Raw genomic sequence first — 27754 nt, 5'->3', positions numbered from 1 at the left:
CTTCTTCAAGGCTGCATGTACACACCGATGGTGCAGTAGAATTAAATAAATGACTTCAGCATGACATGAAAACGTGGCCAGCCTCCTTGTGGTGTTTTGTGTATCTGTGCATGCACATCCAAGTGCGCTCGTGAGGCTACCAAAGACAACCTGTCTTCAGCTGCTACTTTCCATATAAATTTGGGATGTTTTTGATAAACTGTTTGTCTAACCAGTGGAAAGCAAGAATGTCAGAAGCTCTACCTTAGGCGGTTCTCTGAACTAATGAAGAAAATCCATCACAGTGGGAATTTTATCTCTTTCTTTGTTGGATGTAAATAAAGTGTTGGGCTAATTTACATCCATTCATCTTTAGGCCTGCTGCTAGTGCGCTATGCCATATTCATGAGAGGGTCCTTTTGAGCATCATCTACCTAACAGCATAAATAAATAACATTACCTCCTGAAAGTCAGACAACTGCTATTAGTATAAGCTATTATTATTGCTACTAGCAACAGAAGCCAGGAAAATTCGTGGAAAGGTTTACTGTTATTAATATAATGCTAAATGAGCCAACTAGACGAAATGTAACCCTTTTTATGTTCCTATATCTCTTCCACTTGTGAGATACTCAGTTATTTCTTAAGACACTCGCTTTTATGAGCTGCTTTGTTTCCCCATAGCAAGGCCAGACACCAGGCAAACGATGTAAATACTTCTGAAGGAGCAGAGGGCACATTGGAAACTGAGATGGAAATTTCCACATGTAAATTATATGCAAATCTATATCTTCTTTTTTAGTGATGCATTTCCTCTTTCTTTTTTTGGCAATACACAGATAGCCACCATAGTGAGGTTTTCCCTCCAGAAAGGTCTGTGACATCGTAGCAGTTAAGCCGATGCTGGGTGTGGGGGATGGTCACAGCCAGGCAGTTTCTCCTCCTACAGCTTTTCCCCCGATTCCTCTTTCCCTCCCTATCCTGTGTCGGATCCAGATTGAATCATGTTAGAGTAGACCCACTGAAATCAATGGGACAATTAAGTCCTGGCTACCTTTAGCTCTATTTATTCCAGTGGGTCTACTCTAAGTATGACTAAATCTGGATCCACCCTTCTGTCATCTCCAAGCATTCTTCCTTTGTCCTGATGTTTCCACCAATGCTCCTTTCCTAGTCCTGTGCTTTCCATTAGCTGCTGGTTGCCAAGCTCCTGTCCGGGTCCTTCAGTTGCTTTAAAAAAAAAAAAATGATGATTATGATGATTAAAAAAGCCCTCTCTTGAATATGGATATACTATAGAAGCAGTGGGCAGAAAGGTTAATCGATACATTAATGGAAAGATTAATATAAATTAATTTAATGTTTTATTTATATCCAACAAAGTGATAATACTCTACTGTGGCGGATCCTCATTTGTTGTCTTGACGATATGGGATCAGCCATGGCAGAGCAGTTTTGAAGGAGTAACTATACCACTAAGGGTGGTATACCTCTGAAATCGGAGGCTGCCAACTATCCTATGTAGGGTGGCTGGATCTTCTTCTCCGTGCTCCGGCCACCTTGCATTTTCGCCTAGACGGGAGATTTCAGGGAGTGGGAGGGAAGGTGCCTGGAGACCTGATAGGAAGCGGCATAAAGCAGCTTCTACAGTCTTCTCACCTCCCTGCCCCTGGGACCTCCGCCTTTTCCCTGTCTCTGCAATCCATTTCCGAGTGCAGAGACGTAGCTGGTGTGGAGAGAACCATGTTAGCTATGAAGGGGAAGGGAGTGTGCTTTCTGGGAACTGAGGTCAGAGCCCTGGCTCTGACCTTGGTTCCCAGAAACCAAAGAATCCTCTGGCCCTCTAGACAGTGTCCAGTGACCATAGAATTGCTCCCTCCATGAACATACTCACCTCACTGGAAAATCATCAGAGTCACGATCCTGCCATAGCTGAGCACTTTCAAATCCCATGTAATTCAATAGAATTAAGCATGTGCTTAAATCCCTTTATTCAAATCAATTGGAACGTAAAAGTGGGACTTCAACTGGATTGTGCCCCAAGTGCTGAGTAACTGAGTGACATTAAGTGAGCTATTAATTGATATACATCATCTGCATGTGCGAACTGGCCCTGAGACACTAGTTTTGTTTCTTTTCCTTTTTAATTACTTCGTTTGATGAGCTTTGGGAATATAACTTACTTTGAACAGCACTATTTGGTGCCACATCTATGAAAAGATGGAAACTGAGAATCATTACTCATGCTTAGAGCCCATTCTATCAGATTTTAGTTTGCTCTATCTGTAAAACTTTTCATGGACATTCCTATGTGGAAGAACGATGTTCTGTTTGCATTAGGTTATGGAATCAGGAAATATATTTCTCAGTACTGTGGTATACCATCATCATCATCATCATCATTATTATTATTATTATTATTATTATTATTATTATTATTATTTCTAGTACTTTTTCCATTGAAGAATAATGGTTAGAAATGGCCAGTGAGTCCCCCCTTAACCACCAAAGCCCTTTTATGAACTGACTTGTAAAGTGCCCTTTAATGAATACCTAATATTTCCTTCCAGATTTCATAGCTTAGATTTTGCTTGAATGAACACGGAGGAGGCAAGCATGAAAGGAAATGGGAGTTCATTTATTATTCCTTTTGCTTGAAGTCATTTGAACTTAATGAAACTCTTGAAGGGTCAAATTACCATGTGGAGAAATTGAAGTGGTTGAGTAAATGTTAAAACAAATAAAAATGATGGGGTGACTTTCTTCCTTTTTAGAAAAAAGTTTAGATTTTTTAAAATTACCTTTCCTATAATGGCATATTGATGTTGTGGGGGGGGGGATATTTACCCGCCCCTTGCCTAGCACTTGGGAGGTGGGGCATGAAGGCTTTTAATGGAAAGTCAACACCAAATGGATAACATTAGCTATCATTTGCTGTCGCAATAATGGTGTTGACAGTGTCAAGTTTGCTTTCCTCACCTTCTCACCAGTCTCATTATTATGACCAGAAATTATTTACATGAAAATGGGATATTTATTTCATAAAGGTTCTTTAGCTCTTGATGGCTGCATTCCATGATAAGTCATCTTAATCATTTCCATGGCAACCAACTGTGTGACTGAGGAAAGGCAGAAACAATTTTTGAGATGGGGGCTTTTCTGAGCTGTTGGATGCTGTTTCTGTTTGGAGACGACAAACAATGGGGATGCCAGTCTGTTATGTGAGATGACCTGATATTGACACAATTTGGGGTACCAAAGAGCCAAGAGGGCTTAACAGCAGACAAGGATGGAAAGACCTGATAAGGTTGAGCTGCCAGTCCAGTTCTGCTGTTGCAGTCAACCATCCCTAAATCCAAAGCTTGAGAGAGAGAGAGAGAGAGAGAGAGAGAGAATCACTAGCAATGTGATGGCAAGGAATGGAATTTCAAAAAAGGGTTCTCACTCAGCCAATGCCCCAAACAGCATAATTCAATCCCTTTGAAGCTTGTAAGCCATTCTAAATAAGCATTTCCCACTCCCACCTTAGTTTGTGAAAGTAGACATATGGGAGTTTTCAGATATGAGGTTGGATCTAGGAACTGCTTTCCTCAAGAGGAAGTGAGCTTCCTCAAGAGGGCAGGCTCTGCTCACAGAAGGTCCTTCCGCCTGATTTGGGGGGGATCCCTCCCTCTCCCCCATGCCACAGCTTACCCCATCTGGCATGGTCTCCTGACTCTCTGTGTAGCATTTCAGAGGGCTGGAGAAGTTGCCATGGGAAGGAGTGGGTGGGGAAGCCCACTTCTGCCAGGCAGTTGATCCAGTGTAAGTCTGGATCCAACTCATTGGGCCAGTTTGCATGACAGAGGTGGTTAATAAGCCACAGGGCTTGTTAGCCACCACCAACCCCCCCCCCTGCATATGCGAGCTGAGTTCTCTAATTACCACCACCAGGTGTGGGTTGTTGTGCTGTGTGAACCAGGTGAGGGTGGGTGGCTGGGCTAGTTAACAAACTACCTAGCAACCCTACAATAGAGTGTGGGTTCTGGGTGGTTTGTTAACTCCCCCAGCCAGCCACCCTTCCCAGGTTCACACATCACAACAACCCACTCCCAGCAGGGTAATTAGAGATATCAGCCAACAAGCGTGGAGGTGGTTAAGCCACCATGGCTTACTAACCACCTCTCATTTCATGTGAGCGCCGTCACTGAGTTATCTTGGACTGTTCCTAGCCAACGTAGTGCAAAATATGGTATCTTTTGTTAATGCATTTCATCCTGGCATTATTTATGAAGATGAGGGGTTAGATCCAGGATCTGCTTTAAGTGGATGAAAGGGCTCCAGTCAAGAAGGTGCCACTGCTCAATTTTCAGGGATCCCCCCTTCTCCCCACACCACAGCATACCCCATTCAGTAGGGTTCCCCAATGTTCTGTGTACCATTGGGGGGGGGCTTGAGGGACTGCTGTGGAGAGGAGGGGACAGAGATATCTACTTCAGCCAGTCCCGCTGCACACATCTGAATCTGGCTGCAACCCATTGGTCTTTGCCAATAAATACTTACAGAGAACACTGTTAGAAGCTGAGCATACAATGGCATTTGAGAGCTTGAAAAGTTCAGATGATATATAAACTAGAAGGAAAGTGCTGGCTTTGTCCAGAGACAAAAGGTGAGTTTGTCCATATGTGGTGTAGGAAAGTAGTTAGAATTTGGAAGATGGCAATAGGGACAATTAATGAATGTTTCAATTAAATCTGATACCAGATCCTATATTGTGTTTATTTAATTATGTAAAATCAGCCATCCCATTAGATAAACACAAACCTGTTTTGTATATAAACAGAATCACAAGAATTTTGTTTGCTGAGACTTGGAAGAGTAATCAAAACCCCGGCAGGACAAAACTAATACAAAAACAAAAAACAAAATCTGGGACCAAGTAGTGATTGTCAAATTAACTGCACTAGCAATACAAAGATTGATACAAAAATATAATTTCATATTAGGAAGATGGAATCTAGAAACAGAATACTGTAAGAATAAATTATATATCAGTGATTTGGATAACAGCGTTGTGAATTGTATTGCCTCTGCAGCGGGCTTTGAACTCTTAGGTTAGAGGTGCCAAGGTAGTGAAAAATCAGATCCAGGTTTACTTACAAGGAGATACTTTATTAGGTACAATTAGGTACAGGCGTACCCAATGGCTGGATCAGACAGCTTCTCTGAACCCAGAGCCATGGGGTACAATGGGTTTTATACCATACATGTTGGCAATGAGGCAGCATAACAGCAGCAAGCACCCCCTAGCATTCATTCCCAGCGTAGACTAGCAGGGCTTGGTTCTCAGCACAGCCACCTGCAGCTTTAAGACAAACTTCACTTCCCAGGCACATCTTGATTCACTCATTAGTATGGAATGTGCTAGGCTGCACTATTGGCCCTTTGACTTAACATGCTCAGAGGCTTACTAGTAAAGGAATTGCACCAATAATGCACTTAAGCAAGCATTATGGATCTGTAGGCCCCTCTAACACTACAGGTGACTTGATTACACTCCTGGGGCCAATACATGAATGTATAGGATTTGTTTTTCATACTTTCATCTTTCTTGCTATGTTATGTTCTTTTTTATAGATGTCAGTAATGTAGTATATATGTTAGAGATATATACATGGAAATGTATGTGTATACGCTGTATGTTTTAGGTGTTGTGTTTGTATATGTGTATGTGTATGTGTATGATGTAAAACAATAAAACTTAAATTGAAGATATTTGATTGGGTCCAGATTTAGTCATATGTAGAGCAGACCCATTGAAATCTATGAGACTTAGTCCCATTGATTTCAATGAGTCTACTTGAATGAGTCTAGTCCCACTGGTTTTTGCCACACTTCCTTCTAAATAATGGGAACCACATGTATACCTGAACAGGATTTTTTTCTACCTACCTATCTGCACAACCTTTTTGGCCCTGAGGGCTACATGGGATGCAGGCTTGGGAGTTAGGGGCTGCACACGAAGACATATAGCCCAGCAATTGTGATACAGATTGCTCTTTCCTTGCTGCTGCTACTGCTACTAGTGAGGAAAGTGTGATCTGTGACAGGGTCATTGTGAGAGGAAGTGTAGAGAAGACTAGCAATCAGTAGTAGCAGAAGCAGTGGCAACTTAGTCACATTTGGGTCCCACTGAAACCAATGGGACTTATGTTAGTCATGACTAACTTTTCACATTGGTTTTAATGGGACTTAGAAGTGACTAAATTGCTTTGGATCTAACCCCCTAATTTGAACACGTTTATTTGAGTTCATTAAAGCTTACTGCCATATAAATGTGCTTGGGACCACAGACCAAAATTTAGGTTTGTGTGTGGGTTTCTCTGACCATCACCAGTTTTCCTTCTGTGAAATGGGTGTTAGAGCAGAAAACTGTGGTTTCAAAAACACTGGTATTGTGTTTCGGTACTCATCCCCCACCTTGGCATTGTATGTGGGCCAGTTACTTTGCTTTTGGTCTTACCAGTGTGCCTTTGGGGAAATGAGTGCTTTGTGACTGGCCATACCCACCATGGCAGCCATTTTATGAACGAGCCAGCCCACCCCATGGCAGCCATTTTGTGACAATGCCCACAACACTCTTCAAAATTGCAGATGTGCCCATTGACCCAAAATGCTTAGGGACTCCAAAAGGAGAAGGGGATGGCAGAGGATGAGATGGCTAGATAGCATCACCTATGCAATGAATATGAACTGGAGCACACTCCGGGGGAGAGCGGAGGACAGGAAGGCCTGGTGTGCTGTGGTCCATGGGGTCATGAAGAGTCGGGCACGAATGAACGACTGAACAACGACAAGACCTGCTTTCCAATCTCTAGCCTCTATGGCTGCAATCTGCCACATGCCCTGTTGGCTGTAATGGGATATTTATCTTTATTACATGCCAGTCTAGCAAGGGGTGGGCTGCACAGCCAACTGATGTGAATATGTATTCAGATGCAAATATGCATTTGATGCTACATCTCCATCTAGTAGTACTCAGTAAAGCATGACTACAGAGGATCCTCGGGCTGCCTTTCCATAATTCTGTGCACATAGATGGGAAATAAAACAACAACAACCCTAACAAATGTTTACTTTAATATTCTAAATGTGATGTGGATGATAGTTTTATACACTTTGATCTGCAGACAACAAATCCATATATGCATATTATGAGTTTGTCAGTCAATTCTTCTTTTGTTTTTATTAGTTTTTATTTTCTGAATTCACATATAACAGAAGTTACATCATCAGTGTGTTTGCTGGCATCTTCACATTCAGGCATTTTCATAGACAGAGCTCACAGTTCCTTTTGATGGCAGGCGAGTGCATCACCCTTGTCACCAAAGTCTAAAGCTAGGAGTCTTCAATGACCGTCAAGTTGTGCTCCTGAATATACTGAAGCAGGATCTGCCCTCTCCTATCAATGGTGTGAAGCCAGTATTGAAGTCCTTCATATCCACCCTGGCTGTCCCAGAATTCCTCATCTACATACAGTGATTGTAAAAGCAGGTTTTGTAAACAGCCTGATTTGAGCACAGTCAAAGCTGTCTCAGGAAACCTGACAAAAAGCATTGAACAAGAAAGAAAAAGAGAAGTTTTTCAAAGATAGAATCCCATAAGCTAAGGCAATTAGGACATATGAAACGCTCCTTACTTCTGCTCCCTTAGACATTCAGATTCATAACCTTCTGATATTTTATGCAAAAAAGGATGTGATTTCAAGACTAAGACATTTCCTTTAGTGCATGGGACACAATCTGTCTGGGTTGTGTGTTTTTTAAGTCCTGTGTCACCTTAAAAACTAACATGTTGTGCAGTAAACTGTCATGGATTAAAGCCCACATCATCTGAGATTAGTTAGCTTTCAATTTGACAGTAAGGTCAAGAACCTCATCACTTGTCACCACTATTTGCCTCAGTTCTTCAGACTCCCTTACTGAAAATATCAGTTGAGACACAGGTATCTGCCCTGCACCTTCTGCAGGGAAGACAGATAAAAAGAATTCATTCAGCTTCTCCACAATCTCCTTATCCTCCTTTAGTACTTCTTTAACTCTGTTGTTATCCATTGGTCCAACCACTCCCCTAGCTGGTTTCCTGCCTCTGATATATTTAAATAATTATTTGTTGTTGGCCTTTATGTTATTAGCGATGTGCTCCTCAAAATGTGATTGTTTGTTGCATTTCTTATTGACTGCTTGCATTTTCTTTGTGCAAGTTTGTGTTCCTTTTTGTTCTCATTTGGACAAGACTTCCATTTTTTTAAGGAAGCCTTCTTTTCCCCAATAGCTTCCTTGACACCATTTGTAAACAATGCTGGTGACCTCTTGGACTTGGTACTACCCTCCCTGATCTGCAGTATACATTTTAACTAAGCTTCTTATTGTGGTTTTGAATAACCTCCATGCATTTTGGAGAGATTTAACCCCCTTGACTCCCATTTCCAACTTCCTTTTTATCAGTCCCCTCATTTTAGAGAAGTCTCTTCTTTTGAGGTAAAATGTGACTGTGTTGGACTTCCTTGGCAATTTTCCACTTAAATATAAATTACATTGATAGCGCTGTGGTCACTGTTTTCAGTTGGCTCAACAACACTCCCATCTCACACTAGGTCCTGAGCAGCACCACTTAGGATTAAATGCAAGGTCGCCTCCCCTCTGGGCAGTTCCATAACCAACTGTTCTAGGGCACCGTCGTTTAGGGTACTGAGAAATGTAACCTCTTTCTCAAGACTGGAACATGCATTTATCCAGTCAATACAGGGGTAATTGAAGTCAGCCATTATTACACTTCCTCATTTGGATGCCTCCCTGAGTTCATTTTGCATCTCAAGATCACCCTGAGTTTTCTGGTCCAGGGAACGACAGCATATCCCCAGCACTAAATTCCTTTTGGAACCTGGTATTGCCATCCGCAGCACTTCTGAGAATACGTCTGCCACTTTTAGGGTTTCTAGTCTACTTGACACGATGCCCTCTTTAACGTACAGAACAACAGTACCTCCAGTATACTCTACCCTGTCCTTCCTATAGAGTTTATATCCAGAGATGACCGTAGCCCCACTGGTTCTCTCCATTCCAACAGGTTTCTGTTATGCTCACTATATCTAGGTTCTTCTTTAAAACTAGGTACACCAACTTTCATGTTGCTGTATGACTCTTGTGTGAACCTTAACTAGAATACTGTTCTGCATTAGTGCTGTCAAATTCACAGGATTTTCTGCCACACTGTGTAGGCTTCTAAATGTCATGGAAAATGACTCTAAGCTATAAAGCGTCTGCAGACATACAAGGGAAATGCACAGGTATATTGTAGCAGTGCATGCTATGCATGTGAATTACAATCACACACCACTGTGCAGCTTTGCCCACCCCCCTGGAAAAATTTCTGCGGATGCCTATGGCTACCTCTCTAAGAAAACCACCTGGTAGTCAAGTTTCTTGGGTTGGATCCAGGATCTGCCTTCTGTTAACAGAAGGGCTCTGCTCACGGAAGGTGACTCTGTGCAATTTTTGGAGATTTCCCCTTCCCCCTGCACCATAGCTCCCCCCATTTGGCTGGGTCCCCAGACCATTTTACAGCATTTCAAGGGGTTGCTTTTGGGAGACAGGGGCAGGAAGATCCTCTTCCACAACCCAGTTGCACATATCTAAATCTGGATCCAATCCCTTGTGTTTAAGAGATGTCTCACCCATCCGTCAATAGTAAAGCCCTTGAAACACCCACCCCAGATACACCCAATATGTAGGTCAACAGGCTGCTTATTCACACACACACACACACACACACACACACACAAGCTCTAAGATCAGAGCAAAGGCAATGGCCCTAAAGTTCAGGAAAAAAAGGCCCCCAAGATACTACTGAAAGGAGGCATATATAGGTGTAATTAAAAAATTAACTGTGATGTTAAATGCGTGATTGCATTTAACACATCTCTGTTTTTTCTTCTAAATAACAGCCGGGGGCATAAGGATCAGGACCACAACACCTGAGGAGAGGTACCCTTTCCTCTCCCACCATGGCCCCATTGAAAATCACCTCCTCCTCCTCAAAGCTGCTATTACCTTCCATTGGCGATTTTTATCAAGACCGTAGTGGGAGGGAAAGGCTTTTCAAAAAACCCTCCCTGTGTGGCTATTATGTAAAAGAAAAAATACTAGACAATCCAGCATCTAATGTGATGTGTAAGTTGACCCAGAGCGTTACATCAGGAGCTTCTTCAGGTAAAAGGGACAGCACATCACCTCGTATTGTCACCTCGTATAGTCTCTCATTTCCTGGGACCAAGAATGCAACTGTTTCCACCACGAGGTGATGAGCCTGAGCATAGGAGGCAAGGCTGGAAATAAACACAGGCAGTCCCCGTTCAACCTCCTTTATTTCCACCAGTTATTTATAACTAGTCTCCTGCTCAAAAAGAACAGTGCTCTCCTAGCTATGGGTTGGATCCAGATTGCTCTCCACAGGCAGAAGGGCTCCTTCCGTTTGCAGAGGCTCCTGAGATCCAGTGGAAGCCACCTGCTAGAGAAAGGGGAGGGACAGCAATTTCTGCTGATTCCTCCTTCCTCCTGCAGCACCCAGTGCCACCTTTACTGGAGGGTCTCCCAAAACACCAGAGCAGATTTTCAGGGCTATAGGGGACTGCAGGGGGAATTGGTGAAGATCATTGCTCCACTCCCTTCCTGTAGTGCAGGGGTACAGAACCTCTTGCAGCCCAAGGGCCAAGTTCAGTTCTGGAGATGCTCTCAGGGGCTGCACTCCAGTGGTGGGCGGGGCTGAAGGCAAAAGGGGGTGGGGCCAAAAATGCCAGCTTATTCTAGCTTAAAGCTCATATTGCCAGTAATTGAGCCTTAGGAGGGGCATTTCAACTTTTTGGAAAGGGAAGAAAACTGGGAAACCACAAAAAGATCAGTGAATCCAGGCATCCAAGGTTCTGCAGATGGCCAGGGAAAGAGGAAGTGGCCATCTGCAGAACCTCAAGAGGCCAGATTTGCCCTGCAGGCCTGAGTTTCAACACTCCTGCTGTAGTGGAATCATCCAGTTTGTGGAGTTCTGCTTCACCCAACTCTGAAGCCAACCCATTGTCATTAATCAGTTAGATCCAGAATTGGAGATGCTCTGAGTAGACCTATTGAAATCAATGGGACCTGATTGTGATGGATCTACTTTAAATATGAGTATGTCTGAATCCCAACCAGTATTTTTTTAATTTATTTTTTGCAGGCTAGGGAGGAAATGTTGTCAAGCATATGTAGTCCATGAAACTTTCCACTAGAACATTTGCCTACCACCCATCTTACCTATCTATGCCTTGCAGAAGCCGGAAATTAAGTTTTGCTTCTGGATGGAGAGGTCTGCCTGCATTGTCAATAAATACTAAGTGAGAAGGCTTGGTCCTCCGGATCTGGAAAAGAAGAGTAAACTTGACAATAATTGAGGACATGGGTGTGTATGGGATCAGCCTATTATATAATGTTTTAGGAAATTTGGGCTTTTTGCCTTACTGCTCAACACATTCAGGGTTTCATGTTTCCCACCAATGTTTGAGGCTTAAGAAGTGCAAGAAAAACAGAGATCATGGGCACTTGGGGACTGTCTTCAACCTAGTTGCATATAACCCTAACTCATGGTTTATTTAACCCATGGTTTGTTGCCCTATCCAGGGTCTGTCTGGTTTGTCCTCTCGATCCCGGGGTTGTTTGTTTCCCTCCTCCTTAGCACACTCCCTCCCTGTATTCCAAATGTCTTTGCAGCACTGTAGTACTGGCATGTAAAGTAGCTGATTTGTTTTACCATTCTTGCCCATTACGTCTGTAGCCTGGCAAAACAATCCATGAACAACTCACAGTTCTGGGTCCGCACGTTAACAACCCATGGTTTAAAAAATCCAGAGTTCACAACCCAATAACAAACCATAGATTCTTTTTCTCTGTTGTTTGTGGTTAACAATCCATGGATTGTTAGTGTGTCTGGGCTCACACATCACAACAACCCATGAGTTAAATAAACTATTTGTTAGCATTATGTGCAAACCAGGTCTCTATGGCCTGGTTCACATGTAATGACAATCCAGAGTATGGGTTGAGCATGAGTTGAGTATACGTCAAGTATGGTTTGTCATTGAATTATGGGTTGTTGTTACATGCGAACTATGGTTTAACTATGGGTTGTTAACACAAACAACCCAGGAAGAAACCCCATGTTTTGTTGTTGGGTTGTGAACTTTGAGTTGTTTGTGGTTAACTCATAGTTAAGCCATAGTGCAGGGGTTGCACATAACAACCCACGATTGAACAATAATCCATGATTCAACGACAAGCCATGGTCAGCCTGTACTCTTGGTTGTCGTTATGTAGAAACCAGGTCTGTGTCTGATTATGGTTATTATGGAAACTCAGCCAGAGGGGAGCTTGGATAGCATTTTCACAGCTAGGATTGTTATGGATGGCTTTTCTCAAATACATTGCTCTCTTCATCTGGGTCTTCATCTGAAACAGGTTTCAGACCATCCAAACTTGAGACTGTTAAGGATTTGACAACCCTCATAATCCAGGTACCAAAAGGCCATTGGTATTTTAAGTGGCTTTAACAGCAGCCTGGCTTCCAAGACTTGGGAAAGAAAGATGGCTGTATTGAGTCCTATTCAGCATTGATCAAGACCACTTCTGGAGTACTATGGACACGATCCTCCAGGACATTCTCCTTTATAAGCCCCATTGAAATGACTGGAAGCTGTGCAAGAACATTACTGTAGACCAACAAGGCTGTAGCCCGGAATGGGGAACCTATTTTCTCTTAAGGGCCATATTCCCTTGGGAGTAATCTGTCAGGGGCTGCGTGCTGGTGGTGGGCAGGGCGAGAACCAAGAGTGAACAGACCTGAAGCTGGCAGTGGGTGGGGCCAGAACCAAGAGTGAGCAGGACTACTCCTTCTCTCTCTCCCACCCCATCTCTTTCCCATCCCCTCTCTCTCCCTCTTCCTCCTCCCCCAGCAGTGGACTGCCATGGGTGGGGTAGGGAGCAGATCCCTCTTACCAGAGGTCTGAACTGCTTGCTTGCAGAACCCTTCTGAAATTACTCAGCACCTTGAGCTCCCTCTCAGCAATGGTGTAGTGGAGCCAGGGCTCACAGGGACGGAATGCCGGCCCTTTTTTCTTCGCAGGGAGAATGACATCACCTGCCACCCCCACCCCTCAGACCTCCCTGTTCCTTCTGAGCATGGCTGAAATCCATGCTCAGAGGGAATTTCCTCAACAATATATTCTTCCCCATTGTAATGCAAACTATTTTGGGATGGCCTGCTCTGGAGTGAGCAAGGGAGACCCATTAACTTTACAAAACGTCTTCTCCTCGTGGAGATGGAAACTAGTTAAAACTGGTTCTTTGATACGGATCAACACCGATGCCTGAACTGGGCGGGGGGGCTCTCTTTGGGTGGGTGGCTATGGAGACTGTCATGATGAGTATCTACACTTCAACATTTACTACTACACCACAGCCTCTCAGGGGAATGGACAAGATTGGAGCTTGCTTGCTTGCTTTATTTATTTATTTAAACAAACAAACAAACATTGAGGGCCCATCTTTGCTGTAGCCCACAAATGTTTTCCCTTCCCTGGATAGGTAGTAAGCCCCCACTGATCTGGAAGCAGTCCACAGGTTAATGCCCCGTTACACCTTACATCAGCCTCCTCCAACCTGGTTCCATCCAGATGTGTTGCACCACAACTCCCAGATGCTGGGACTTCTCGTGCAACACATCTGAAGGGAAGCAGGTTGGGAAAGGCTGCGTTACATGAACATGTAGAGACCACCTGAATCTTAAATTCTTTCCGAATGCTGGCATGCAAAAATTGATGTAACTTATGAAAACCTTACTGTGTAAAGCAGGATTCCCCTCGCCTCCCACACACAGACATACACCAATTACAGTACAATTATACTTACACTTGTAAGTGTGAGCGGCCATTTACAGGCAGCTCTGCTCTCCCAGACAGACTTCAGACTTATTATTTCAGTCTTCATTATCTTCCCTCAACCAAAACATTCATTTTGACATTTTACCCAATTGGCCAAGAGAGTGATATCATGAGAAGCAGGCAGGCATAACCAGGCTGCTCCATAAATCACGGAGGTTAAAAGAGAAACGAACACAGTAACTGGGAAATGGCATACCAAGATGTGAACCAAGACCAGCTCTGCGGGACTTCGGCATTTCTCGTGGAGCATTTCCTGAACACAAGGCTCAGAAGGATCTGGCTGAAAGCCACAGCAATATCGATCCAGGCGGTCATGGACCTGTAGGAAATGGTAAGTGTTCAGAGGCATTAGAATTTCACATCAGGAATGTCAGACACAGAGCCTTCATTGGGTTCAAGACAAACATTTGCTGATGGTTGATCTAGATCAGCCTTCCCCAACCCAACCCCTTCCAGATGTTTTAGACTATATGTCCAATATTTCCCAACCACTGGTCATGATGGGAGCTGGGGCTGATGGGAACTGTAGTCCAAAATGTCTGGAGATCTACATTCTTCCCAGTCCTGGTCTAGTGGACCGCACGTTAACCTAGAATCTGGATTCAAATCCCAACTCAACCACAATGGACCGGGCTAGTCACATTTTGGACTGATGTGCACATGGCCACCCTAGGGAGGAGACCTTGGCCTACAATGATATTGTTTTGCTTACTGAGGAGAGAATGGGAGAAAGGCAGGTGAAAACTACTGCAAGGCCTGCCCCAGCTAGACTTCCCTCATCACCACAGGGCCATCTACCATCGAGTGACCCATGGGAATGATTCCAAGAGAGAGGGAGGGAGATGAGGGTGACACCAGACACCTGCTTCCCTTTCCACTGTACTCTCTGTGTCCTGAGTAGGGATGTCAGAGAATTCTGCCATGGATCTCGGTGAGGCCAAATGCCAGTGCATTCGGCCCCCCAAAATCCGTGGCGGAATGGCCTGCCACCCCCCCCACGGATCCCCCCCAGGACAAGACTTACCTCGGGCGGATGTTCCGGATGGCGGTGGCTCCGGCGGCGGCTCCGGCGGCACCTGGTCTTCCGACCAGCTGCCACCACTGCCATTTGCAGTCTGGTCATTTGTGTGTTGTTGTTGTTTTTACATAGACGTGATAGGCTACGTAAAGACTTACACAGCCTATCATGTCTGGGTTTAAAAAAAAAACACGCGTAAGCAAATGGCGGCGGCTATGGCCACCGCCATTTGCGTTCCTCATTTTTCACCGTCTTAGTCTACATAAATATTTACGTAGACTATTACGGTGAAAATAAAGGGGAACGCAAATAGTGTAGTGGCCGCTATTTGCGTTCCTTTTTGATTCGCCGTTTTAGCCTACGTAAATATTTATGTAGACTAAGACGGCGAAAAATAAGGAACGCAAATGGTGGTGGCCATAGCCGCTGCCATTTGCGTGCGCGTTTTTGTTTTTAACCCAGACGTGATAGGCTACGTAAGTCTTTACATAGCCTATCATGTTTGAATACAGGGATGCAAACGGCGGCGGCTACAGCAGCCGCCATTTGCGTCCCTGCTACCCAGCGGCCGGATGTCCGGCTGCTGGCGGAGCCGGCCGGCGGCTCTGTGGAATCCCCGCGGAGCGGAGCTGGCCGGGCAGGACTCCGGGGGGAGGGACGGAGCGCCTCCCCCCCCATTGAGGATTCTGGGGGGAGGGACGGAGCGCCTCCCCCCCCACCACGAAGCAGATCCGTGAAAATGTAAGTGACTTTCATACATCCCTAGTCCTGAGGGAGGCCATCTTCCACCAACTGCCCTGAGGCAAGGAACACAATTATTATTTTTTAAAAAAAATGTTAACGTTGTTTATTGTGATTTTATTAGTTTTATGTTACTTGTAAACGGCCTTGGTAGGATTTGTATCTTGAAGGGCGGCATATAAATAATTGTACTAAATAAATAATAAATATTATGTGGTTAGCAGCTTTGGGTCTTCTTCACAAGAGGAAAACAGGCTATGGATTCTAAATAATACCAGTAAATAATACTGCAAGTTGAGATGGGAGATCAGGCTGAAAGTGGCTTTTTAAAGTTTCACAAAGACGTCCATGACAGGGGCTAGAGAAATACTCAATTGTTTAAAAGGGGCCAGAATGTTGCACCCTCAGGCAGCTGACAGGGCCCCAACATCCCAGCAGGAGCCACTGCTCACACCTACTCTGGATTCCTTTTTTAAAAACTACAGCATTCTGATTTGTGCCTGTCAACTGAGTTTTCGAGCCTCCATTTAAATTTCCCACAGTGCCTTAGAGCAATGCTACCTCAGGGACATGCTTGGAAATCAAAATGGCGGCTCCCAGTCAGAGTGCTGTTGCTCTAGGTCCTGCCACCGCCGCCACCCCACCCCCCCAGTTAAGCTTGCCAGGTCCTGCCGACATAAGAGGGGGGTCGCCAGAGGATACTTTGCAGGGGCCCGGTCGAACCCTGAGCCAGTCTTGGGTGGGTGGATGCAAGTGCTTCCTTGTTATTCTAGGGTGTCCTGGTCCCCTTTTTTTACAGTCCTGTATTTGAAGAGCTGCCAGAGGACTGTCCTCTATTTGAAGACGTCCTCTGTTTCAAGGACTGTCCTGTCTAATTCTGGTTTAAAGATGAAGAACCATAAGAACTGTTGCCCATCAACAGCTAAGCACTGGACAGAAGCCTGAACAGGCAGGAACACAGGTCACCCAGTCACAGCCTTCCGCACTATGTTGAGATGTACTGCATATCTATTTAAATTATAATAGTAATGTCTAAATTTGCATCCGTGCATATAAATTAGCATAGGCAAATGTTATGCAAATTGCTGTCCTCCTTTGGATGATGCATGTCCTCTTTCTTGACAATTCGTAAGTGGCCACCCTATGCTAAACACACTCTTTTCTTTTGTCTCACTGGAATCTCTAGGACAAACAGGTTTTTTAAGCCCACAAAGTGTATATATACCATGGGGAGCAATGGCTCTGTCGTGCCACCTTCCGTTCTGAAAAAAAAGCAGTTGTCTGGTCCTTTGAAGAGTAGACTTCCCAACGTACACCAGCTCTCACTGCTCAAAGTTTCCTGGGCTGATTTCATAACATGAGAAAGTGTGGTTATTTCTCTAATAAAACTGAGCTGGTATTCTTACCATTTCAGCAGATGGCATGTTAGCAGAATATTTGAAAGTGTGAGAGTTGGCAGTTGTTCAAACTATCGCTCTGCTTTCTCACCTTCGGGGGCTGCCAGGGAAAATACTGACACGTTCCAAAAAAGATCCTGGAGCCTCCATTACACAGTTGGTGGCACTGAAATTACTGTTCCCTCATCCATTCTTCCATAGTTTTGTAGATTGGACAGGACAGGGATGTAGGTATTGTGTTAAGTTTGTTTTTGATCTTCTCATTAAAGAGCAGGGAGAGAACAGTGAAATCCCAGTCTTAGTCGTCATGGCAGCTCCCTACATATGTGTATATTGTGGCCAAACTCTGTACTGTAGAGGGCAATCATAATTTTCTAGCGCATCATGGAATGAAGCCATATCATGCAACTGATGGCATAAGCAAAATTCCTCAGGAATTCAACTTAATTTTTAGAAACCGAGAAAGTTTCTGGTCCTCGCTCTTGTGGAGAAACTTGTGAACAGTAGCTCCAGTCTACAAAATCGCACAAGAGAGCCTCTGTATGCTGCACAGTAGACTACATTTGAAACCGGGGAGAGCTTCAGAAGCACTTTGAAATATAATGTGGATCTGCTGTTCCAAGAAAAGGGTAAAAATCCCACTGGGAGCACACAAACCTTCTGGTGCACCTAGAATTGTTCTTTGGATTGGGGCCAATCTATCACACAAAACTGGAAGCCAAAAGAACCCTCATGGATTCATCTTTTGGGAAGAACAATCTTGTTCTCCCTGGCCTTCTACTTCACAATGTCCTATGCATCTCTTTATCTCTATGAGCCCAGGGACGGCCCCCCCACTCCACACTGAATGACACACAGCAAGCGGGAGGAATGCTTGAAACTGGAATAAGCTAGGAGGAAAATAAGGTAAAGTATTTTTGCAACTATGCCAAGCGCCAATTGCTACATTTTAGGTTACCCATGTAGCCTGATCATCAGCATGTTTACTTGGAAACAAGTCCTATTGGGTGGCCATGTGTCAGAGGACAGTCCTCTATTTGAGATATAATGTATTTCTATTTAAATTATAGTAATTATTTTTACATTTGCATCTACAGATATAAATTAGCCTAAGCAAATATTATGCAAATTGTGCACACACCCCTTTGTCCTCTTTTATGGTGATGCATTTCCTTTTTGTGGTGATTTATAGGTGGCCACCCTACCCAAACTAGACATTCACATGGCAGATGTATGTAACAGACTCCCAATGCTGTTGTTGTAGCTGGGGAAGGCTGCTAGTTTGAGCAGAAGAAAGTCAGGAGGAAGGCAAATACTTTTCTGCTCAAATCCACCCCCTCCCCAAGCTGTTTTTCCACCCATAAAGAAAAGGTTGCAGGAAAAAACTCCTGGGTGGTGTGGTGGGGCAATTTTGAGCACAAAAGCGTCTGGAGGGAAAGGGAAGATTTCAATTTATTCCATGTGCTGTATGGTTTTTTGTTTGTTTGTTTAATGGCAATTTCACACTGGTTTTTAGCAGCTTTTTCATGTACTATAACATATTTGATTTCTACCCCACCTTTCCACCAAGAAAATGGTACGTAAGGCACCTTGCAATCACAGGAACTTTACAAAGACAAATAGATAAAAACCTGGTTTAAAACAGTAAGAAAACAATGACATGAAAAACACAGATCCTGATCCATCTAGGCCAGGGATGGGGAATGTTTGGTCCTCCAGATGTTGGTGGAGCACAACCCCCATCATCCCTAGCTAGCCTGGCCAATGGTGAGCGATGATGGGAGTTATCATCCAAGAACATCTGGAGGGCCACACAGTCCCCATCCCTGATCTAGGAAGATCCACCTACACAGCTGACTGATGCAGATCCAGGTGTGCTTCTGTACCTATTATGTTATGAAATAAAACATATTCTGAAAAGTGTAGTCCAGACTTCTCTATGCTAGCCGGGGGACAATGAGAGTTGTAGTCCAACACATCTGGAGGGTACCAGGCTGGGGAAGGCTAGCATGGTCTGTATAATTTAGCGTGCTGCATTTAGCTAGGACTGAACTTGTGCATTAAATCTGAACAGTACAATCCTATGTCTGTGTACTTGGAAGTACACCCCATTATGTTTGATAGGGCTTAGGGCTGCAGCCAGAATCTGTCTGGTTTTGTTAAAGTATTAAAAATGGCATGATTTGTTTATTAGCTACAAAGTAAAAACAAAGGGAGGAGGGGCGCGCATACATCAGCATGCATCTGCTGCAGTGTAATCTCAAATGGAAATTGGGGTTTTAAAATTGCCAGATGTTTTAGATCAAGTCCTGAAAATACCTCCTGCTCCATAGTCTTTCATGGTCATAGAAAATAAGTAAGTCTAAATCATTTGGCACCTAAAGTGGTCTAAAGGATCAGAGCCTTGGAATCTGTCTTTATGGAAGGATTCATTAAAACAAACCCCAATCATTTGAGACATAGACACACACACACAGAGAGAGAGAGAGAGAGAGAGAGTTAAACTGACCAGCCAACACAAAAGTCAAATTCCTCTTCTGTGGAATTTTCATACACTGCAAACGCTGTTAAGATGATGGTTGAAATATGTGGAAGATTTAAAGAGTATTCACAGTATACTACACACACCCTCTAGGAGGCTTTTCTTGGCAGTATACCCTTATTCCTGTGAAGAGCTGTTTGCAGAGTGAATGGAATTATATCAGTGAGTCAAGGCGTAAAAAAAAAAAAAATCAGCCAAAGTAGGTTTGTCTGTGAGATTTGGAGAGCTTTATGATAGATTCCAATCAATCGAGCGGGTCTCTAGGAGCCCACGTGAAACAGCTATATATTAAGGAAGCTGCAAATATGATTATACCAAAGTCCTTTAATAATATTTAATAATGGAAAAGCTCTCTCATCTCAGTGGAATTTCTGAACCATTCCATAAGATTAAGAAATCTAACTCTTCTCTAGAGTGGAGCTTGATTCTCTGCCTGAACAAATCTCTGTCAGTTCATACCAACAAATTCTCCTCTGCCTAATGTGGCAGAGTCATCTGGGGTAGGCCTGGAGTCGCTATACAGCATCCTCAAGCAACTGTTGAGGCCCCAGAACTCCAGGGAGGGCCCACCACTGACACCTATCCTGAGTCCCCCTTTAATCTCCGACAATGCCTGTGGCATAGCATCTCTCTGGGCATTCTGGGAAATTAAGATGGAGGATTGTCAACAGATAAGACTTAAGAAAGAATACTGTCACTCAGCAGACTTAAGCCACCCAGAACCATACCATAGCCCATGGGTTCTGGATGCTTTTTACCCATGGCAACAAGCCACCCTGGCTGAGTTCGTGACATGACAAGCTGTGCTGCCGAAGGTAATTATCCTAATCCCCCCTGGCACATCACTGACATGTGCAGGGAGGGGAAATAAGCCATCATAGCTTATTTCCCCTCCGTGATCCTGTGAACCAGGTCATCATGCTTCTTTTTACTCCCAGCTCCTGATTGCCCCATCCTCCAGCCCCTACCTGATTTCTACAACTCTTGCCTTGCTCTAGGTTGCAGCAGCCAACGTATGGATTTTTTTGCTACCTGAGGATCTGGGTGGTACCATTGCTTTTAGGAGAGATTAGACAAAACCTATAGTTTTTCTATAACTTCTCAACCCAGAATCCATTTATGATTGGGAATGTTGTTCAAATTAGGAGAATTTTCATTTGTAAAGTAGGAGATTGTGATCCCACCACTCCCTCACATAAGTTCCAGTTCTCACTTCCACAGCCCAAACAGTGCTGGACCCATTTCTCAGGGGTCCTGCTGGGGAAAGCGCCGTCTGGTGTTTACCTTGTGATGAACAATGCTTGAAGGAGCATTGAAGTGCTGGGTCTAGCTGCCTCCAATGTAGTGTCACTCTAGGGCATTTTGGGAAATGAAAATGACAGCTAGGCCCAAACCCCTGTCGTTGATCACAGCACTGGAAAAAGCTTGTTCCTGTTTGGTTTTAGGTGTGTGTTTTTAGGTTCATATGGTGTATTTGTGCTGTATTGTGTTGTTTTTAACATCTATTGTAAAGGTTACTTGAACACCATGATAAAAAGGTAGGGTACAAATTAATTATAACAACAATAAAAATGTGTAGAGATAACACATGTCCTAGTTCTACTGAAAGATAAGCTATCCCATTCCATCCCTCTCCTTTCCACTTTTGTTGTATGCGTATTCTAATTCATTCAATACCTGGGGAATAAAGAGTAATAGTACAGCAACTTAGCAAAAACAAAAACAAAAAATTAAATGAGGCACTTTGTGATAAAAGCAGAAAAGAGACACTCTGGGTGTCTCCACCCTCAATGGTGTAATGGGTGGCTACCAGGGAAAGACCCTTTTCTGTAGTGGCGCCTGTCTATGAAATGCCCTTCCAAGGGAGATCTGCCTGGCATCTTCACTATGTACATTTAGATGCCAAGTTAGGACCATCCTCTTTAAGCAGGCATTTAACCTTTAAGTGTGGCTTTGTTAATATTACTGCTGGCTGGCTCCTCAACATTTTAAAATATTTTTAATGTCTAATATTGTATTCTTTTTATACTTATATTATTGTATTAGTTTTATATTTATTTGGTGGTGGTTGTTGTTGTTGTTGTTGTCATCATTGTCTAGTGTTTTGAGAGTAAATTGCCCCAAGGGCATTTGCCAGATAGAAATCCAATAAACAAGCAAACAAACAAAAGGTCCTCTGTGGAGCTCAAATTAAGACAGGGAGGCATTCCTAATAGTTGCAAAATCTAAAATATTTATTTATTTATCTATCTCTGTAGTACAATTATCCTGCCTCTCTTTCAAGAAGTCAAGGCAGCATACGGGGTTCTCCCTCCACCACCCTATTTTATCTGCACGACAACCCTGTGAGGTAGGTTAAGCTGAGAGAAAATGATTTGCTCAGCCTTCCTCAATGTGGTGCCCTCCAGATATTTTGGACTACAACTCCTGTAATCCCTGACCATTGGCCATGTCGGCTGGGGCTGATAGGAGCTGTAGTCCTAAACATCTAGAGGGCACTGCAATAGGGAAGGCTGAACTAGCTTAAAGTGAGCTTCAAAGCTCAAAGGAATTTGGATCCAGGTCTACCCGGTCCTTGTGATATCTCATATTCCATGGGATGAATTTATATTTCCTATGTGCAAAGGTGGCTGTTGTCAGGGTCACACACTTATTCGATGACCCATACTTCCTTTGCCTGTAGACTGGGGTTGGTCCCTAATTGCTAGAGCTATAATAGCTGTCCAGAAGCTGCACTGATGTATGATGGCTGCAAGGGTTGCATCAGCCACAAGTGCAGATTTGCACAATTAACGTGTGCTGCATTGTTTTCATGACGGATGCAGTGGAGCTAATTAATGTGAGATCAGAGGGAGTGTTTCAAAACTTTGTACGAACAGACGTGGAAATACTAGCTCTTTATGCTGGCGTAACAGGAACCCAGACCCACAGAACCTGAGCCATCACATCATGTATCATGACTCCCCGACTAGTCACAAAACGTCATTCTGAATTTCTGAAAATATTAGGTACACCTTCCTATCGTAGTTTGAGCTCCCTGACAGTAATGTTTGTACATACCAAGTGTTGTGCTTTTGTCACAAAGTGTACAATTCTGCCTCTTATTTTGACTTAGGAGAAGAAAGGGGGCAGGGAAAGGTTGCTTCACTACCAGGTCTACCTGCAGGAGAAAATCAAAGACTGCCAATTTGGCCCATTCTGAATGCAGCACAGTCAAACATGGTGCTTTCCCAAGAGATGTTCTGGAATCTCCCATGCCACACCGTCGCCTCAGTAGCACCTGGTACTGCTGCCATCTGAGAACAAAGGAGTTCTGGTCATTATTGGAATCGTTCAGGTGTCGTATATCAGGGGCCCACCATATGATGGGCCTAGTGGCACCATTGGTGTATTTGTAGGGTAGAAGGTGACTGCTGAATTTCCTGGCCACCACAGGTAGGCTCCGATGCAGTCCCAGCACCCTGTCCAAGTGGAAAGCCAGAACCTCATAGAGGTCAGTGGTCCTTTTGATTAATCCACACAGCCCATCTGAACAGAGGCCATTGGGGTCATGTGAGAGGGCATCTTGGCTGGATGCCAGGGCAACTCGGAGTATCTGCCCATGGCCGGGGATTCTGTCTTTGTTTACGACTGTGCCATTGGCTAGAAGCTTCATTTTCTGCACATCATCCAGAGTAAACCATGGTCGGCTCTTCTCGCCGAGCCTCAATCTGCCCTCCTGTTTTCCTGGATGCCCCCTGCCTTGTGGCTCTTTGCACCAATCGGATTTCTGCAGCCCCTCTGGGTCCCTGGCCCAAAACCATGGATGTTGAGCGTGAGCATTCCTCGTCTGTCTCTGAGTGCCTGTCACGCCCTGGGAGGACTGCCTGTCTGAGATAAAAGCTTTGATGGAATCGGAGGGTTGCTGTTCGGTGCCAGCTGTCTGTACATCTGGCTTGCATTGCTCCTGTGGTACAGTGAGCTGGCCTGCAGAAGCATTCTGAGGAAACAGAAGAGTTCCCAGCTTTCCATCTTGCATAGCAGGAGCCACTGGGGCCAACCGCCTTTGTGGTTTCCAATCTGCCTCCTTCCCAATTGTTTGTGGGGAGAAGCGAAGATCTTTTGCAGCATTCCTGAAAGTAAAAGGGACGTCATACTTTCTCCTCTTCTTGTGGTTCATCCTGGAGGGATAGTCTCTGGGTTGGAGTTTTCTGCTAGGTTCAGAGCTTTTTGACACAATGTGATGTTTTCTAATCCGCCCACTGTACATCCTCCTTTCTTTTAACCCCCGGAGATTTCGTCTGGCCTGGCTGCTCTGTTTGTTCTTTTGTTTGCAGACAGAGCTAGGATTTGGTAGGGCTGGTCTTCCCTGAGGACTGGGCCATTTTCTGTGGCTGAAGCGCCATCCTTGCCAGGCAGCGGAGACAGTGGAGTTTGTCCACACGTGCCTGGAATGGGCAGCTTTCTCAAGCAGCTCATCCCTAGGCAGGTACTGGAAATCAGACTCCTTGTAGCTGTTGAGGGATGCTGGAGAGAAACTAGTAAGAGTGACTACCGATAAAGCAAGCAAGAAGCAGCATCCGGCCAGCGGGGGCCTCTTCAGCCTCATTCTGCACCACGTTCTCTGGGCCTGTGGAATCAGAAAAGGAGATCTTATTTACCAGAGTGTTTGAGGAGAATATGTAGAGAAGAAAGATAAGTGCTGTGGATTCCATGAGGCCAACAGTGTTTCCATGTGACTTTGGGCTGGATCGGATTATTTGTGTCTCACTACAAGTTGCAGGAAGCAAGAGAGCATTGTACCCTTCCTCTCATCTGATATGCCTATCCCACTGCTAACTCCACTAAACATCTATCTGTGGGCATAAGATTTGAATAGGGCAGACATGCATGAAATCCCACACATGCAGACCCAGATCGCATGAATATCTCGTGGTGTTGAGGGTGAGACGAGTGCACCATGTGGGAAGGGAGTAAAGTAGGGTTGGCGGAGAATTTCTCCCCGAAACTTCGGGGGGCCGAGCGCCAACGTGTTCGGCCCCCCGAACAAGTTTCGGGGAGAAATCCTCCACACACACCCGCCCCCCGCACCCCCCCGGGACGGGACTTACCTTCGCCGAATGTCCCTCCTGGCAGCGGGTCCGGCCGGCGGTTCGGCGGGTGTTCGAGCGGGGCGGGAGCGGCAGCCGGTCTTTCGACCGGCTGCCGCCGCTGCCATTGCAATGAAAGAAGAAAAAAAAAAACGCCCCCTGATAGGCTATGTGACGATTAACGTAGCCTATCACGGCTAGATTTGCAAAGTCAGCCATGATAGGCTACGTCAATCGTCACGTAGCCTATCACGGGTGACTTTAAAAAAAAAAAGTGTGTACGGATAATGGCGGCCCCCATAGGGAGCCGCCATTCCCGTTCCTTATTTGGTCGCTGTAGTCTACGTAAACATTTACGTAGACTACAGCGACTAAATAAGGAACGCGAATGGCGGCTCCCTATGGGGGCCGCCATTAGCGTACGCGCTTTTTTTTTTAAAGTCACCCATCTAATCTAAAGCTTGATTAGATAGACTGATCCTGCAGGGCTTTTCTTATGTTCATTACAACAGAGTGCTTGAACCTGTATTGGTCTTTGCAGTGCTACCAATTTGTATGAATTTTCCAGTCACCTGATGCTGTGTGTCTCTATGAGAACTGTCCATCAGAGATAAACCCTGCACCGTTTCCAGGATCACCTATCCCAGAAGGAGCCATGGGTTTCTGATCTTGCCAGAGGTTGCTGATGCTTTCAGTTCACTTCACATAGCATCATTTTGGGGGAACCCAGCACAAACTTATAACACGGGCCCCCTCCCACACACATACCATGATCCTGTCCCATAATACATATATGATACATACATACACTCTCATGAGCATGAAAGAAAAGTTCCTGTTTTAATTCTGAAATTACATTTTCTACATTTCTGAAATTACACCATCAGGGGGGGGGGGCTACCATGCCCCAGACCACCACCCCTCTTTTGCTATTTTTGTTTAACAGCACATCCAGCCCCAAGAAGGGTCCTACAAAGCTTGTTGACTATTTTGTAACTGTTTAGTTAGTCTTAATAAAGGTATTATCCTGTTGGTGTTTTGATTTTTGTTTTCTAATGACTGATTGCCATCATCTAAATCTATTAGAAGCCTTTGTGAGAAAAAGATTCAAGGCATCTTCCAAGATGGATTAAAACATACAAAAAATGTAAAACAATTTGAAACAGTGAAAAACAATTAACAATAAAGTACCAAGTCACAATAAGACAACTGAATTAAGAAGCCCATCGTATGCCTTGGGAGTAGAGGAAAAGTCTGCAAGTTTTAAGTTAGCACCAAGACAATTGCCTCAGCTGGCACACAGCTCACCTGGTCACAGTCCTCCCCACCATGGTCAGTTTTATTGTATTTCTACTTAAATTATAGGAACTGTGACTAACTGTGCATCATGCAAACCTGTGTCCCCTTTTGCCTTCTTTTTTGGCGATGCGTAAGTGGCCACCCTAAGCGCTCTGAGTAATATAAGCAAAAAAGAACAGCTCCCACCCAGGACCAGAGGAGCTTACAATCCAAATTTCGCCAGTGGCCAAAAACAGCAGTCGGAGGAACGGGAAGAGGGAGGCTGAAGGAAGGGGTTAATCCAACCTGCCCCAACCAGATGTGTTGGGCTACAACTCCCATAACCCACAGTCACCAGGGCAGCTCTGGCTGGGTGATGATGGAAGTTGTAGTCCAGCATACCTGCTGGAGGGCCCTGGGTTGGTGAGAGTGAATTAATGCATGCAAACCCAGTTACCAATGCTTGGAGAGTTCCTCTGGTTTGGGAGCAGAGCAAAGCAAATGGCTTTCCCGCCTCACAGGCAGTCCCACACAGAGTGCATCACCAGAGATGAAGAGAGCATGGGTTACCTATGCCTTATTCCCAAAGGGCCTATTGTAAAAGGGTTAAGTTGTCCACCAATAAATCCTTCTGTGATCTGTGACAAGGCTCTCCTGATTGCCATGGAGACAATCTCACCACCGCAGCCACGGGAAACTCCCTACTCCTACGCAACGGTGTAGCGGTAAATGGTGAATGGCAAGAGCTCAGCGTGACAACCCCTGTAGCCACAAACCCCAAGGAGAACCCACAGTCACAACCCCAGGTTAGATATATCAGCCTTCCCCACCCTGGTGCCCTCCAGATGTGTTGAACTACAACTCCCATGGCCATTCTGGCTGGCGGTGATGGAAGTTGTAGTCCAACACATACGGAAGGCACTGGGTTGGGGGAGGGTGATTGTTTGCATGTATATATATATGTATATATATATATATATATATATATATATATATACACACATACATACACACACACACACACACACACACACGTACATACACTTATAGCACACTTTCCTTATACTCGACGATGCATGCATTTTGGTTAAAATTCCATCATAAAACACAGATATCCAAAACCAACAAACCAACCACTAATAAAATCTCATAATTAAGTGTAATTCCAGACAAAGTGTTTTCTTGTGCGATCGCCCTGCCTCGTTCACAGAATTTGATGGGGGGGCCAGATGATGTAGTCTTCGAATTGTAACTCCTCCTGTGTTTACCCATAGCTGCTTCTGTCTTTTTTCTTCCCACAAAAAAATCTGTGAAGGAGGGGCAGACAGAATAGCTGCACAACGTCTCTTGACTGGTAGTGCTAGCAGCCCCACTTAGGAGTTAGGTAGCATCCTAACTTTATGGGGCATGATTACAATCCTGTCCATAGTTATTTGGGACTAAGCGCCATTTAACTCAGCGGTGCAGAACTGCTGACTGCGCATTTAACAAAGGCTTCTTCTTCAGCCAGCTGAAATTCAACCTTTAGCTTTTAATCAGAAATATAAACAATTTCATGAGAAAGTATTAACATTTAAACTACCAGCATGAAATAGAGTCTGCAACAAAGAAGAGGAAAGATGTATTCAGTCTCTGCTTGATTATTTGCCTCATCCTCCAAGTTCCTACATGCTAATCTGTCACAAACAATAGTAAAAAGAAACACCTTGAAAGTGTTATTGTTAC

At 44.4% G+C, this 27754-nt stretch overlaps 1 protein-coding gene across 1 annotated transcript; it reads right to left on the bottom strand.

The window, feature by feature from the left end:
- Window positions 1–5112: 5112 nt before the first annotated feature.
- On the bottom strand, window positions 5113–26082 carry GASK1A (golgi associated kinase 1A). Its single transcript, XM_084859816.1, has 6 exons — window positions 26060–26082; window positions 24773–24872; window positions 22834–24291; window positions 14181–14303; window positions 11307–11410; window positions 5113–7561 (listed from the first exon to the last, which is right to left on the bottom strand). Exons 1-6 carry the CDS (start codon window positions 26080–26082, stop codon window positions 7357–7359), a joined length of 2013 nt encoding a protein of 670 aa, XP_084715942.1. The 3' UTR covers window positions 5113–7356.
- Window positions 26083–27754: the final 1672 nt, after the last annotated feature.

This window comes from Heloderma suspectum, chromosome 5, assembly GCF_057233095.1.
Source record: "Heloderma suspectum isolate Gila_16-S chromosome 5, 16-S_ref, whole genome shotgun sequence".
NCBI lineage: Eukaryota > Metazoa > Chordata > Lepidosauria > Squamata > Helodermatidae > Heloderma > Heloderma suspectum.
Note: the sequence above shows the minus strand (reverse complement) of the source record. Positions and strands in the feature narration are given on the sequence as shown.

Bases quoted from the DNA above. Each gene is read 5' to 3' on its own strand.
- GASK1A (XM_084859816.1), bottom strand. From the start codon at position 26,082: ATGGTGGGGAGGACTGTGACCAG. The intron at 14,304-22,833 runs GTAGTGAAGCAA...CATTTCCTACAG, and splicing joins TTCTCCTGCAGGTAGACCTG to GTCCATGACCGCCTGGATCG. The intron at 11,411-14,180 runs GTATGCCATTTC...CTTCTTTTCCAG, and splicing joins TGGTCTTGGTTCACATCTTG to ATCCGGAGGACCAAGCCTTC.